The following is a 16122-nucleotide window of genomic DNA, read 5'->3' as shown; positions in this document are numbered from 1 at the left end:
TAATGCAACTCTTGAAATCTTTGAGGTTAGTTTACCTGTTGTACGGACAATGACTTCAAACTACCAGTTGAGATCTTTAATGATCATGTCTGTTTTAGTATTTTTTATGTCACGTCCTTTTCTAATAGATATTTTGATTGGATCTCCCTTGCCTGCCGTCGCCGCCTTCATCCCCGATCCCCCTTCCCGGTCATTGCCGCCTCGTACCTTCCTATCCTCCCTTCCCCTTGCCGCTGCTAGAGGATAGTTGTTGTACTCAACCCCGACACAGGGCAATGAAGGTGGCGGCGGGGAGGTCTCCGCTCCGGTAGTTTTCGGCGGTGAGATGCTATTGCGGTATGAGGCAGAGGGAGTGATTGCGTAACGGCGGCCATGGCAAATGTGGTCAAGCCGGTAGTCTGTGGTGGTGTGACATTGATGGTCATGATCCTGTCTATAGATACGCGGGCAATAGTTGATGACCCACAAGTATAGGGGATCTATCATAGTCCTTTCGATAAGTAAGAGTGTCGAACCCAACGAGGAGCAGAAGGAAATGACAAGCGGTTTTTAGTAAGGTAATCTCTGCAAGCACTGAAATTATCGGTGACATATAGTTGTATGATGAGATAATTCATAACGGTAACAAGTAACAAAAGTAAACAAGGCGCAGCAAGGTGGCCCAATCCTTTTTGTAGCACAGGACAAGCCTGGACGAACTCTTATATAAAGCAAAGCGCTCCCGAGGACACATGGGAATTGTTGTCAAGTTAGTTTTCATCATGCTCATATGATTCGCGTTCGTTACTTTGATAATCTGATATGTGGGGGGACCGGTGCTTGGGTGCTGCCCTTCCTTGGACACGCCTCCCACTTATGATTAACCCCTCTCGCAAGCATTTGCAACTACGAAAGAAGAATTAAGATAAATCTAACCATAGCATGAAACATATGGATCCAAATCAGCCCCTTATGAAGCAACGAATAAACTAGGGTTTAAGCTTCTGTCACTCTAGCAACCCATCATCTACTTATTACTTCCTAATGCCTTCCCCTAGTCCCAAATAATGGTGAAGTGTCATGTAGTCGACATTCACATAACACCGCTAGAGGAAAGACAACATACATCTCATCGAAATATCGAACGAATACCAAATTCACATGATTACCTATAACAAGACTTCTCCCATGCATGTCCCCAGGAACAAACATAACTACTCACAAAGCATATTCATGTTCATAATCAGAGGAGTATTAATTATCATTAAGGATCTGAACATATGATCTTCCATCGAATAAACCAACTAGCATCAACTACAAGGAGTAATCAACACTACTAGCAACCCACAGGTACCAATCTGAGGTTTTGAGACAAAGAGATGAACTAGGGTTTGAGAGGAGATGGTGCTGGTGAAGATGTTGATGGAGATTGACCCCCTCTTGATGAGAGGATCGTTGGTGATGACGATGGCGATGATTTCCCCCTCCGGGAGGGATGTTTCCCCGACAGAACAGCTCCGCCGGAGCGCTAGATTGGTTCTGCCCAAGTTCCGCCTCGAGATGGCGACACTTCATCCCGAAAGCTTCCTTCTGATTTTTTTCAGGTCAAAACACACCATATATCAGAAGATGGGCGTCGGGAGCCTGCCAGGGGGCCCACAAGACCGGAGGGCGCGCCCAGGGGGTAGGACGCGCCCCTCCACCCTAGTGGACGGCAGGTGGCCCCCTCTGGTGCTTTCTTCGCCCAATATTTTTTATATTATTCCAAAAATATTCTCCGTGAAGTTTCAGGACTTTTGGAGTTGCGCAGAATAGGTCTCTAATATTTGTTCCTTTTCCCGTCCAGAATTCCAGCTGCCGGCATTCTCCCTCTTCATGTAAACCTTATAAAATAAGAGAGAAAAGGCATAAGTATTGTGATATAATATGTAGTAACAACCCATAATGCAATAAATATCAATATAAAAGCATGATGCAAAAAGGACGTATCAACTCCCCCAAGCTTAGACCTCGCTTGTCCTTAAGCGAAAGCCGAAATCGAAAAATATGTCCACATGTTTAGAGATAGAGGTGTCGATAAAATAAAATATGGACGTGAGGGCATCATGATCATGTTTAGAACAGCAACATATAATGCCATATAATTTCTTATGCTAAAGTAACAATTCGTTCGCAAAATAAAGTATGAATCAGAAACTTCATTGAAAACTAACAAACTATGATCTCAGACACTGAAGCAATTGCAATTTATCATAACATCGGAAAGAGTCACTTCAAGAGCTTTTCAGCAAGTCCACATACTCAACTATCATTTAATCTTTCACAATTGCTAACACTCACGCGATACTTATGGGTTCAAAGCTTCAATCGGACACAGAGAAAGATAGGGGCTTATAGTTTCGCCTCCCAACCTTTTACCTCAAGGGTAATGTCAACAATAATACTTTATGATAACCTACATCCGAGTGGGTATATTTTATATATATATATATATATATATATATAGATATATATATCGGAAAGGTGAAGATCACCATGATTCTTGTATAAGGGTAGAAGATAAAAGTAAAAGATAGGCCCTTCGCAGAGGGAAGCAGAGGTTTTCATGCGCTTTTATGGTTGGATGCACAAAATCTTAATGCAAAAGAACGTCACTTTATATTGCCGCTTGTGATAAAGACCTTTATTATGCAATCTGTCGCTTTTATTTCCTCCATATCACAAGTTCATATAAATCTTATTTTCTTCACAGTAATAGATCATACATATTTAGAGAGCAATTTTTATTGCTCGCACCGATGACAACTTACTTGAAGGATCTTACTCAATCCATAGGTAGGTATGGTGGACTCTCATGGCAAAACTGGTTTAAGGGATGTTTGGAAGCACAAGTAGTAACTCTACTTGGTGCAAAGAATTTGGCTAGCATGAGAGGGAAAGGCAAGCTCAACATGTTGGATGATCCATGACAATATAACTTCTATTCGGATATAAGAAAACATAACCCGTTATGTTGTCTTCCTTGTCCAACATCAACTTTTTAGCATGTCATATTTTAATGAGTGCTCACAATTACAAAAGATGTCCAAGATAGTATATTTATATGTGAAGCCTCTCTTTCTTTATTACTTCCTATTTTGCAACAATGACCAAAACTATGTTTGTCAACTCTCAACAACTTGTATTCATCATACTCTTTATGTGAAGTCATTACTCTCCATAAGATCAATATATGATCTTTTTATTTATTTTTATTCTTTATTTTATTTAATTCCCTCAAGATCATATCAAGAAAGCAAAGCCCTCAACTCAAAACTACTCTATTATATATAACTCACGGACTCGATTACATAGAGGGAACATAAAGCGAAACTCAAAGCTAGATCATACTAAAAACATTATTCTACTAGACCAAGATATAACCAAAAGGATCGAACTAAGAAAAACGATAAATATGTGATGGTGATACGATACCGGGGCACCTTCCCCAAGCTTGGCAGTTGCCAAAGGGAGTGCCCATATCCATGTATTTATGTCTCTTTCTTCGAAGGTGGTGATGATGGAGTTGTTGATGAATCCATTAGCTTCATTAATGCACCTTTCAGAACTTGCAGTTCTTGGAGCACATGTTGGAGCATATTTGCATTCTTCTGAATTACCTCCATAAGATGCTTATTTTCAGGCCCCCATGAGCTCTTCCCTGTGCAAGGGCCTCCTAGGGGGAAGCCCTTCTCGAACATCTTGGTCTTCATGGTTGTTTGTAGCTCCTATTGCTTGATGGGGATTTGGAATGGTGGAGATGCCTGCCAGAGTACCCCTCTCTGATGCCAGAGGTTGTTCCTCAAGCGAATCTCCTTCATCCTCCTCCATCGTGGCTCCTTCGGTATCCTCCCTTCTAAGTTCCATCTGCATCAACCAAGCATCGCCGTCCGCGTTGTTGGAGGAGGAGGACGACATGATGCCTGGCCTTGAAAACTTTGGCAGAAAATAGTTCAAAACGAAAATAGGGGATATTGCCGTGGTACGGTGGTCAAAACCTTCGGGAGATTATATAATGATTTTTTACCGACCAAAAGTAGTGTTGTGCAAGAAAACGGAGTCCGGAGGGCACACGAGGTAGCCACAAGGCAGGGGGCACGCCCAGGGGGGTAGGGCGCGCCCTCCACCCTTGTGGTCGTCTCGTGTCTCTTTCGGACTACTTTTAATTTTCCTAAATTTTTAAATATTCCAAAACAGAGAAAAATTGCCATTGGAAACGTCTTGGAGTCGGTTTACTTACCGTACCACATACCTATTCTTTTTCGGAGTCTGAAACGTTCTGGAAAGTGTCCCTTATGTACTCCTCCAGTGTTACGGTGTCAATAATATTGGTCTCAACATTTATGGGAGTACCTGAGATATAATGTTTGATACTTTGACCGTTTACCACCTTCAGATTTGTACCTTCGGCATTGTTGATCTTGATGGCACCGGAACGATAGACCTCCTCGATAATGTAAGGACCTTCCCATTTAGAGAGAAGTTTTCCTGCAAAAAATCTTAAACGAGAGTTGTATAGCAAAACATGATCACCTACATTAAACTCGCGCTTTTGTATCCTTTTATCATGCCATCTTTTAACTTTTTCTTTAAACAACTTGGCATTCTCATAGGCTTGGGTTCTCCATTCATCAAGTGAGCTAATGTCAAATAACCTCTTCTCACCGGCAAGTTTGAAATCACATTTGAGCTCTTTAATAACCCAATATGCCCTATGTTCTAGTTCAACAGGTAAGTGACATGCTTTTCCATAAACCAGTTTATACGGAGACATACCCATAGGATTCTTATAAGCAGGTCTATAAGCCCATAATGCATCATCAAGTTTCTTAGACTAATTCTTTCTAGATCTATTAACAGTCTTTTGCAAGATCAATTTAATCTCTCTATTGCTTAATTCTACTTGACCAAGATGCGATTCTATGGTTAACATCATATTTAGCAAGCATTTTATGGAAAGCACCATGAATAAAATGTGAACCGCCATCATTCATTAAATATCTAGGGACTCCAAACCTCAGAAAAATAACTTCTTTATGCATCTTAATAGAAGTGTTATAATCAACACTACTAGTTGCAATAGCTTCTACCCACTTAGTAACGTAATCAACATCAATTAAAATATGTGTATACCCATTAGAGGAAGGAAAAGGTCCCATATAATCAAAGCCCCAAACATCAAATGGTTCAATAACAACTAAATAATTCATAGGCATTTCCTGACGTCTACTAATATTACCAATTCTTTGGCATTCGTCACAAGACAAACTTACGAGCATCCTTGAAGAGAGTAGGCCAATAAAAACCAGATTGCAATACCATGTGCGCAGTTTTATCTCCAGCGTGGTGTCCTCCGTAAGACTCTGAGTGGCACTTGCGTAAGATCTGTCCCTGTTCATGCTCAGGTACACAACTTCTAATAACACCATCTACTCCTTATTTATAAAGGTGTGGGTCATCCCAAAAGTAAGGTCTTAAATCATAGAAAAACTTTTTCTTTTGCTGGTATGTGAAACTAGGCGGTATAAATTTAGCAACAATGTAATTAGCATAATCAGCATACCATGGAGTATTACGAGAAGCATTTATGACAACTAATTGTTCATCAGGAAAGCTATCATCAATAGGCAGTGGGTCATCAAGAACATTTTCTAACCTAGATAAGTTGTCAGCAACGGGGTTCTCGGCTCCCTTTCTATCAATAATATGCAAATCAAATTCTTGTAGCAAGAGAACCCATCTAATAATTCTAGGTTTAGCATCTTTCTTTTCCATAAGATGTTTAATAGTAGCATGATCAATGTGAACAATTACTTTGGAATCAACAATATAAGATCTGAACTTATCACAAGAAAATACAACTGCTAAAAATTCCTTTTCAGTAGTAGCATAATTTCTCTGGGCACTGTCTAGAGTTTTACTAGCATAACGAATAACATTTAAGTTCTTATCAACTCTTTGTCCTAGAACAACACCAACAGCATAATCACTTGCATCGCACATAATTTCAAAGGGTAAATTCCAATCAGGTGGCTGAACAATAGGAGCAGAAATCAAGGCTTTCTTAAGTATTTCAAATGCTTCTACACAATCATCATCAAAAACAAAAGGAACATCTTTTTGCAAGAGATTAGTGAGAGGCCTAGAAATTTTAGAGAAGTCTTTAATAAACCTCCTATAGAAACTAGCATGACCAAGGAAACTTCTTACACCTTTGATATCTTTAGGACACAACATCTTTTTAGCATCTACTTTAGCTTTATCAACTTCAATACATCTTTCAGAAATTTTATGCCCCAAGGCAATGCCTTCATTAACCATAAAGTGGCACTTCTCCCAATTCAAGACAAGATTAGTTTCTTGACATCTCTACAAAACTCGATCAAGGTTGCTTAAGCAATCATCAAAAGAAGTTTCGTAAACGGAGAAATCATCCATGAAAATCAAAACAATCTTTTCACAAAAATAAGAGAATGTAGCAGTCATACATCTTTGAAAGGGAGCAGGTGCATTGCATAAACCAAAAGGCATACGTCTATAAGCAAAGGTACCGAAAGGGCAAGTAAAAGTGGTCTTCTCCTGATCATCTTTTGACACAAGTATTTGAGAAATACCAGAATAACCATCTAGAAAGCAAAAAATGTGTATGTTTGGATAGCATTTGATCAATAAAAGGTAGGGCGTAATGATCTTTTCTAGTAGCTTTATTCAATTTGCGAAAATTAATTACCATTCTATAACCTGTAACAATTCTTTGTGGAATCAATTCATTCTTATCATTAGGAACAACAGTAATACCTCCCTTCTTAGGGACACAATGAACTGGACTTACCCAGCTACTATCAGCAATAGGATAAATTATACCTGCCTCCAGAAGCTTTAGTATTTCATTTCTTACCACTTCTTTCATTTTGGGATTTAACCGTCATTGGTGATCAACAACTGGTTTAGCATCTTGCTCCAAATTAATTTTGTGCTGACAAAGAGTGGGACTAATGCCCTTAAGGTCATCAAGAGTATATCCAATGGCAGCATGGTGCTTCTTCAGAGTTTTCAATAATTTATTTTCTTCATGCTCTCAAAGGTTAGCACTAATAATAATAGGATATATCTTCTTTTCATCAAGGTAAGCATATTTCAAAGTATCAGGTAATTGTTTAAGCTCAAACACGGGATCACCCTTGGGTGGAGGAGGACCCCCAAGGATTCAAACAGGAAAATTGTGTTTCAAAATAGGCCCTTGATTAAAGAATATTTCATCTATTTCACTTCTTTCATTCATAAACATATCATTTTCATGGTCTAGCGAATATTGTTCTAACGGATCAGTAGGAAGCACAGCAATAGAAGCAAGACCAATGATTTCATCCTTACTAGGCAATTCTTTATCATGGGGTTGTCTACGAAATTTAGAGAAATTAAAATCATGAGACATATCCCCTAGACCTACAGTAACAATATCTTTCTCGCAGTCTATCTTAGCATCAACAGTATTCGAAAAAGGTCTACCAAATATAATGGGACAAAAATCATCTTGTGGGGAAGCAAGAACAAGAAAATCAGTAGGGTATTTTATTTTCCCACACAAGACTTCAACATCTCTAACAATCCCAATTGGTGAAATAGTATCTCTATTGGCAAGCTTAATAGTAAAATCAATATCTTCTATCTCAGCAGGTGCAATATCAATCATAATTTCTTGGTACAAGGTATAAGGAATTGCACTCACACTGGCACCCACATCACATAGACTATGATAACAATGATCCCCAATTTTAATGGAAACAACAGGCATGCCAACAACAGGTCTATGTTTATCTTTAAGATTGGGTTCAGCAATTCTAACAGCTTCATCACAGAAATAAATAACATGCCCATCAATATTATCGATCAAGAGATCCTTAACCATAGCAATAGTAGGTTCAACTTTAATTTTGTCAGGGGGTGTAGGTGTTCTAGTATAACTCTTACGACCCATAGTTGAAGCTTTAGCATGATCCTTTATTCTAACAGGAAAAGGTGGTTTCTCAATATAAGCAGTAGGAACAATAGGATCAACATTATAAGTAATAATTTCTTCTTCAACTTTAATAGGTTCTACAACTTTAACTTCAATGGGAGGATGATATTTAAACCACTTCTCCTTAGGGAGATCAACATGAGTAGCAAATGATTCACAGAAAGAAGCTACTATCTCAGAGTCAAGTCCATATTTAGTGCTAAAATCACGAAAAGCATCGGTACCCATAAAAGATTTAACACAATCAAACTTAAGGTTTATACCTGACTCCTTACCTTCGTCGAGTTCCCAATCTTCAGAGTTGCGTTTAATTCTTTCCAATAAATCCCATTTGAATTCAATATCCTTCTTCATATAAGAACCAGTACAAGAAGTATCGAGCATGGAGCGATCATTATGAGAAAGCTGAGCATAAAGTTTTGAATAATAATTTCTCTTGAGAGCTCATGATTGGGCCATGAATATAACATTGACTTAAGCCTCCCCCAAGCTTGAGCGATACTTTCTCCTTTATGAGGCCAAAAATTATATATAATTCCGATCACGATGAACCAGATGCATAGGATAAAACTTCTGATGAAATTCCAGTTTCAATCGGTTGTAGTTCCATGATCCAATATCATCACATAGCCTATACCATGTCAATGCCTTTCCCTTCAAAGATAAAGGGAAGACCTTCTTCTTGACAACATCCTCGGGCATACCTGCAAGCTTAAATAATCCACAAACTTCATCCACATAGATTAGGTGCATATCGGGATGTAATGTTCCATTTCCTGCATAAGGATTAGCTAGCAGTTTCTCTATCATACCCAAAGGAATTTCATAATAAATATTTTCAGTAGGTGCAGTAGGTTGAGGAGCAACTCTTTGCTCTTTCGGTCGAGGTGAAGATACCCCGAACAAGCCCCTCAAAGAATCATTCTCCATAGTAACAAGTGACAGTAAATTTCAACACACTATATAAATGTTTCCTTACCAAAGGCGCTTCACTCCCCGGCAATGGCGCCAGAAAAGTTTTGATGACCCGCAAGTATAGGGGATCTATCGTAGTCCTTTCGATAAGTAAGAGTGTCGAACCCAACGAGGAGCAGAAGGAAATGACAAGCAGTTTTCAGCAAGGTATTCTCTGCAAGCACTGAAATTATCGGTGATAGATAGTTGTATGATGAGATAATTCGTAACGGGTAACAAGTAACAAAAGTAAACAAGGTGCAGCAAGGTGGCCCAATCCTTTTTGTAGCAAAGGACAAGCCTGGACGAACTCTTATATAAAGCAAAGCGTTACCGAGGACACATGGGAATTGTTGTCAAGTTAGTTTTCATCATGCTCATATGATTCGCGTTCGTTACTTTGATAATTTGATATGTGGGTGGACCGGTGCTTGGGTGCTGCCCTTCCTTGGACAAGCCTCCCACTTATGATTAACCCCTCTCGCAAGCATCCGCAACTACGAAAGAAGAATTAAGATAAATCTAACCATAGCATGAAACATATGGATCCAAATCAGCCCCTTACGAAGCAACGCATAAACTAGGGTTTAAGCTTCTGTCACTCTAGCAACCCATCATCTACTTATTACTTCCCAATGCCTTCCCCTAGGCCCAAATAATGGTGAAGTGTCATGTAGTCGACGTTCACATAACACCACTAGAGGAAAGACAACATACATCTCATCAAAATATCGAACGAATACCAATTCACATGATTACTTATAACAAGACTTCTCCCATGTCCTCAGGAACAAACGTAACTACTCACAAAGCATATTCATGTTCATAATCAGAGGAGTATTAATTATCATTAAGGATCTGAACATATGATCTTCCACCGAATAAACCAAGTAGCATCAACTACAAGGAGTAATCAACACTACTAGCAACCCACAGTTACCAATCTGAGATTTTGAGACAAAGATCGGATACAAGAGATGAACTAGGGTTTGAGAGGAGATGTTGCTGGTGAAGATGTTGATGAAGATTGACCCCTCTTGATGAGAGGATCGTTGGTGATGACGATGGCGATGATTTCCCCCTCCAGGAGGGATGTTTCCCCGACAGAACAGCTCCGCCGGAGCCCTTGATTGGTTCTGCCCAAGTTCCGCCTCGAGACGACGGCGCTTCGTCCCGAAAGCTTCCTTCTAATTTTTTTCCAGGTCAAAACACACCATATAGTAGAAGATGGGCGTTGGGGGCCTGCCAGGGGGCCCATAAGACCGGAGGGCGCGCCCTCCACCCTTGTGGATGGTAGGTGGCCCCCCTCTGGTGCTTTCTTCGCCCAATATTTTTTATATATTCCAAAAATATTCTCCGTGAAGTTTCAGGACTTTTGGAGTTGCGCAGAATAGGTCTCTAATATTTGCTCCTTTTCTAGTCCAGAATTCCAGCTGTCGGCATTCTCCCTCTCCATGTAAACTTTATAAAATAAGAGAGAAAATGTATAAGTATTGTGATATAATATGTAGTAACAACCCATAATGCAATAAATATCAATATAAAAGCATGATGCAAAATGGACGTATCAATAGTAGCGGCCTGTTGTGTCCCAACATGCCGGTCCTCTTCTTGGGCGCAGGGTGTGGCATCTATGCCATGCACTGCTAGGTGATTATTGTGACGGGCCAGATGGTCTTCGATCTTTAGACCTTGCAGCAACGACGAGTACGCTTTTCTGACCGATTCTGTCACCACAGGCGAGAACTGCGGATCATGAGGACGGTGCGGGATTGCCGAAGCTTCCCGAATTGGGATTTTGGCGGTGCTAGTGACCTTCCTCCCACATTAGTCTCCGCCACGTGTGCGATGGCGAACTTCATCGTTAGAGCCTTTGTTGGCGACCGGCTCTTATCACGGCTCGGTTGCCTGCGCGTGCGTTCACAGTATTCACTTGCGTGACATCTCACATCAAGACCGTGCTACGTATGTAGCTGCTAGGATCGTGAAAGTGGTGGCGACAACACTTGATCACTTTGATTAGGTCGTGCTTCTCTAGTACAGGTCTCGAGCTCCAGTATGAAAACCATGGGTCAGACCCTAGTTGGTTATTGACCCGGAAATGTTGATGTTTTTTCGTTATTGGCATGTTGAAGGCATTGCTCGGGTTTACTCAAACTTGATCTTCAGGATGAAAACTTAGTATGTGGTCTTCGGTGGTTGGATCAGGCGACGGTGGGGCCTAAGCGACGTTCTCTTTCTAAAGTGATGTTGTTGAAGAACCTTCCTCATGGTCCTTGTGATGTCAAGAGATGGTTGGTGCAAATATGATAGTTATCATAGTATGGTGATCTTTGTTTTGATTGCTTCAGTTTTTCCTTTTTGTTTTCTTCGTCTGTGCATAGCTTTGGGTTTATATGATTTTGTTGTTTGTCGGCGTGTTTCTTAGAGAGTGTTGGTGTTGGCTATATGCATTTTTGTTATGCAGCGATTAGGTATATGTTCATTATGTTCGCATTCTCTTGATGATCCATTTTGAGTCAATAAGATCTATCTTTTGTTTGAAAAAAACAAGAGGAATACATTGGAGATAATATGATTTACTTGCCCGCTGAGATTTGTTCCTGAAAAACACCATCAGGAGTATAGTACAGGTAGGGGTAGCAGACAATGCAAAGGCAGAGCCATAGTGTTGTCAGCTGTTCAGTAGGTCCACGCAAGATTTGATCTAGACGACCACGCACCAAACAAATAACCTTTCCAGCCCATGCTGCGTCAAGCCACTCTAAAACAGGCAGAGACCGTTCGCAATCGCCCAAATTATTCCACAATCACAGAGGGCTCCAAAAGCCACGCGAAAAAGCATAGAATATACTTTGAATACTCCAAAGGGAAGCAAAGCATGTGGGCAAGAAAGGGAGAAGTTCCCATATGCTCAAGAATATGCCAGGGAAGATGCCTCACTTAGGTCACCGGGCCACCGGAGCTTCCACTCGCTGATGGAAACCTCGTGCGCTTGTGCGGTTCTATATATGAAGCCTGACCCGGCACCTCCCATGGAGGAGTCCCTTCACCTGGGTGGCCGGGTTCCTCCCAGGTATATACCCCCCAACAATGGCCTGACGCTAGCTTCTGCTGGTATGTAGCTCGTGCAGCGTTTTACTTCCTGCCGGTGACGACTGGCGGCGGCGGTGCGCGGCGGAGGTATCTAGCTAGCTAGGCGGGTGTCAGGCCGTGTAGGGCAACTATACATCTTTGGCAATGTCTTCTTCTTCCTCCTCCATGGGAGGATTGTAATGGAGTGTGTAAACTGTGCGTGCATCCCCTGGGCTGGGCTCTCGTTCGTGGAAATTCGCCGTCTTGCATTTCTACGACCAATACTAGTGCTGTGTTGCTTCGTTGAAAAGAAATATACTAGTGCTCTTGTTGTGGAGGCTGCTGTATTCCTGTTTGTGGCGAGCTGGTGTTTTTGTCATGTCAACTTTTGCGGCTGATTTTTCAGGACTGGAAAAGTTGTGTTGTGTAGCACTCCCGAGTGCTCCACTATGCGTCTATGTCTTGAATACGGGAAACTCGAGTGGTAGATCCGGTCTTTCGTGTCTACAGGTTTGAAGTGATCAACGCCGACGCTGTGATCAGCCGGTTGTTTCTAAACGTTTTTCCTAGTATTGCCGCTCGGCCTGCACGGCGTGGCGCTCCCTCAGTCAGGGCACCGGTGCTTGGGTAGCACCGCCAATGTAGCCATCTCTGTCGCAAATGCATCAGCAACGACCACCGTGCTTCTGCAGCTGCGACGCCGGTACCATGCAAAGATCTGCGGTCTGGGATGGGGAAACAACATCACCACTTATATGGGAAGGCCCCAGTGCAGCAACCTCCCAGTGTTGTGCCCACTTGCAGGGAGCGGCGTTGGTGCTTCAAGAACATCGCCAATGCCAAGGCCGTAGGAGGAAGTGTGCCAGGTGAAAAAGTTGGCCATCTGAAATCAAACGGCTGGGAGGTGTAATCCGACGGTTAAGAAGGCAGCTTATTTTCTGAACTTTAAAATTTTCAACCGGCTATCTATGCAAATCACCAGCAGAACATCAGAATGCAATACGATAAAGACTTTAATTATAAGCTCAAAGATCAACAATTAAGCATGAGCTCACAGACAAGATTGAAACTACAGTGAGCCGGGCAGAATACTAGATTTAAACCTCTTCAGCATCTACCTCAACGGAACAACATAATATTGCATATAGATTTTTAAGAATTAACGACAGGCACAGCTCATAGTTTTCAAACAAAGGCACCCAATTCCAAAGTGCATAACAGATTCCAGAATAACTCAACAAGCAGCGGCAGCTAGTCAGACAAAAAAAGACAACTTAGGTGTTCCTTGGGAAATATCCTACTAACACATCTCAGGTACTTCCATCGAATTTTCCATTTTCCATTTTCAGTAGAAAAAGCCTAGCACTTTGCCACCAACATTCTTACGCCTTGCCTCCTCATGGTCCATGATCCCAGCAGAAGTTGTCAGCACAATGTAACCAAACTGCAAATCAGGTGGGAGGATGTACATCAAGTTAATGATCCAAGATCCGACACGTACAGAACACTAAGAGTTTGTGCATCAAGTTACATACACAATACAATGAGCAGTAGTAAGTTGAGGCAACTGACCTGACGAGAAGGAAGGAGCCTTGCAGTCCATCCCTCAATCTCCTTGACACCAACATCAAAGCGAGGACTGATGACACCACACTTGTTCAGCCTGCCATTCAATTCAACCACGATCTTGCCAGACCTGTGATCATCAACGTACTCAAACTCGCCAATGTATCCTACAATAAAGAGAACAGAGTCAGCTACAGATTCTCAGAGAGCAACAAAGACACAGCGTATTCAGTTTAGAACTAACCGTGCTTCTGCATGACGATAAGGAACTTGATAATGACCTTGGAAGAAGGCCTGATCATGACCTGCCTCTTCCCACGCTTCTCAGCGTTGTACATGCTCTTGAGAGCATCGTTCAGCACACTGACTCTCACCATCCTTACCTGCAGAATAACAACAGCCTTTTAGAAACCAAATGGAAGTGGAAAAAAAGACAAGCAAGCCTTGTATGCAAGTAGTAATGGAACAGTTTATAAATTTTAACACTTCGGATATTTCACTCTAGCAAGGTCTACTTGCCACAAGAATGCCAAACTATTACAACTATTCCATACAGTTAAAGGAACATAATTCTATATATGCAAGTGCTTCCAATTGTCATAAATTGGCTAAGATATGAGCTTATTCAAGTAGTTCAACTTCGATGACATCTTCTATGCAAGTCAAAGCAAGTTCTACAGGACACAAGCAGGTAGGTCCTGTATATGCAAGCTACCAATTACCGAACACTAGCTATGATATGAGTTTATTCAACTGTTTCAATTGACATACTCCATGGAAGTCAAGTTGCACAGACACAAGCAGGTAGGATGATTGGTAACAGCTACTCCAGCAAAAAGTGAATCACGTTCCAAAATGAATAATGCACTGGACTGCGAAGCATTTAACAAATCAACTAGGTAGATACACAATTAAGCATATAAACACGTGAACTGACAGAAACGAAGTTCATGATTCCTGAACAGATTACACACAGAGCATGGAAAAATGACCACCCAAGCAAGGTTCATGTTCTAAAGATTTAACAAGCCAAAACATTTCATGGCGTTCAAAAACAGGTGCATCTCCTTGGCTAATCTCAAGGATACTATGAAGCAAAATAAAATTAATTTCATTTCTCGCATTACATCGGCACCAATCACAGGCCGGACAAAATTCAGCAGAGTGCTCTCTAGCAAACTAGAGATTCTAACGCACCAAACAATGATAAATCTACAGCCTCATGAACAGGATACACAGGCAGGAAAACACCTACACGACATCAATAGTTAACAAGGGCTCTCTACAACTAGAGTTGCTCTTGATCCTACATCGCTCCCAGATCAAACCAATGCATCCCATACTCACAACACATAAGCCACACTGGGAGAAACTAGAAGCTTGCAGCTCGCCGGGGAACAGGTCATCGATACACCGCCCGCCGTAAAACTAGAGATCCGGAATAGCTACGCGCCGATCTAGGGAACAAACAGAAGGGAGAGGGGGGAGGGAGGGATCGGGGCGACATGCTCCCGCGAGTGATACCTCCTAGGGAGCGAGTCGAGCTCTGGCCGTGGCGGCGGCGGCGGCGGCGTCTGCGGAGCGAGAGCGGCAAGCAGGAAGGCGACGGCGCAAGGGGGAGTTCCGCGAGAGGGTTTGGCAGCTTAAAAGGGGTGGAAGGATGGCGTGCCTGCAGTTGGATCTGGATCTGACGGTGGTCGTTTGCTTCGAGGTGGTTTGCCCTAGAATGACACCAGTCCCTCCCGTGCTGTCATATGGGCCCTACAAATACGGCCTTTTTGTGGAACCCCAGCTCGGATGGCCCATGTGAGACCTCTCTGTGGTGGGCCGGGCCTCATTCGTCCTTAAAAACGTCTTGGGCTATTCCTACAATTTTTTAGTGTGTGGTTTTTTCCGGAAAGGCGTACAGCTATATGTTAAATATCACATGCGAAAATACCAAAGTGAACATGGTTGTATGCGCACCCACATGAATAGTAAATTTGAAAGAAAAAAATGAAAAGTTTTAAAAAATTGCTTTTTGGGGATATTAAATTTTTTTTTGAAAATAGTACAGACGCAAGCGCTCATATACACACGTATACACCCACTCCTATGAACGCACACACGCACACCCTACTCCTATGAGCACCTCCGAAAGACTGAGCCGGCATATCATCAAGACGAAAGCATCAGGACTTGAACCCTAGTGGGCTGGGGATACCACAGTTCCTCTAACCATCCAACCAAAGGTTGGTTCGCTTGGGGGTATCAAACTTGGCATACTATTCTACTCACGTGTGAAGTTTTGTGAAGTATTGACACCCGTGGTATTCTTAGTGAAGAAATTGCAATTGAGACCTTAGTATTCACCAAATAGTGTTTTCTAATATAGCTTCAATTTTGACATTTTTTCCCAGATTATCACAGGTGTCATTTGTTTGTGAAACTTCACATGGCGTATACCGGTCGACTATGTATGTTACAAAAAAAAACAGATTTTTGAGAAA

General features: G+C 41.8%; 1 protein-coding gene across 1 annotated transcript; it reads right to left on the bottom strand.

Moving 5' to 3' along the window:
• Nucleotides 1–13182: 13182 nt before the first annotated feature.
• LOC123079681 (40S ribosomal protein S15a-1) lies at nucleotides 13183–15310 on the bottom strand. The gene is made up of 4 exons (XM_044502481.1): nucleotides 15158–15310; nucleotides 13878–14016; nucleotides 13640–13800; nucleotides 13183–13511 (listed from the first exon to the last, which is right to left on the bottom strand). The coding sequence occupies exons 2-4, from the start codon at nucleotides 14008–14010 to the stop codon at nucleotides 13413–13415; spliced, it is 393 nt and encodes a 130-aa protein (XP_044358416.1). The 5' UTR covers nucleotides 14011–14016; nucleotides 15158–15310; the 3' UTR covers nucleotides 13183–13412.
• Nucleotides 15311–16122: the final 812 nt, after the last annotated feature.

Source organism: Triticum aestivum, chromosome 3D (genome assembly GCF_018294505.1).
Source record: "Triticum aestivum cultivar Chinese Spring chromosome 3D, IWGSC CS RefSeq v2.1, whole genome shotgun sequence".
NCBI lineage: Eukaryota > Viridiplantae > Streptophyta > Magnoliopsida > Poales > Poaceae > Triticum > Triticum aestivum.
Note: the sequence above shows the minus strand (reverse complement) of the source record. Positions and strands in the feature narration are given on the sequence as shown.

Coding starts and splice junctions, on each gene's coding strand:
- LOC123079681 (XM_044502481.1), bottom strand. CDS start 14,010: ATGGTGAGAGTCAGTGTGCTGAACGATGCTCTCAAGAGCATGTACAAC. Junction 13,801..13,877: donor TATCGTCATGCAGAAGCACG/GTTAGTTCTAAA, acceptor TCTTTATTGTAG/GATACATTGGCGAGTTTGAG. Junction 13,512..13,639: donor GGCTCCTTCCTTCTCGTCAG/GTCAGTTGCCTC, acceptor CCTGATTTGCAG/TTTGGTTACATTGTGCTGAC.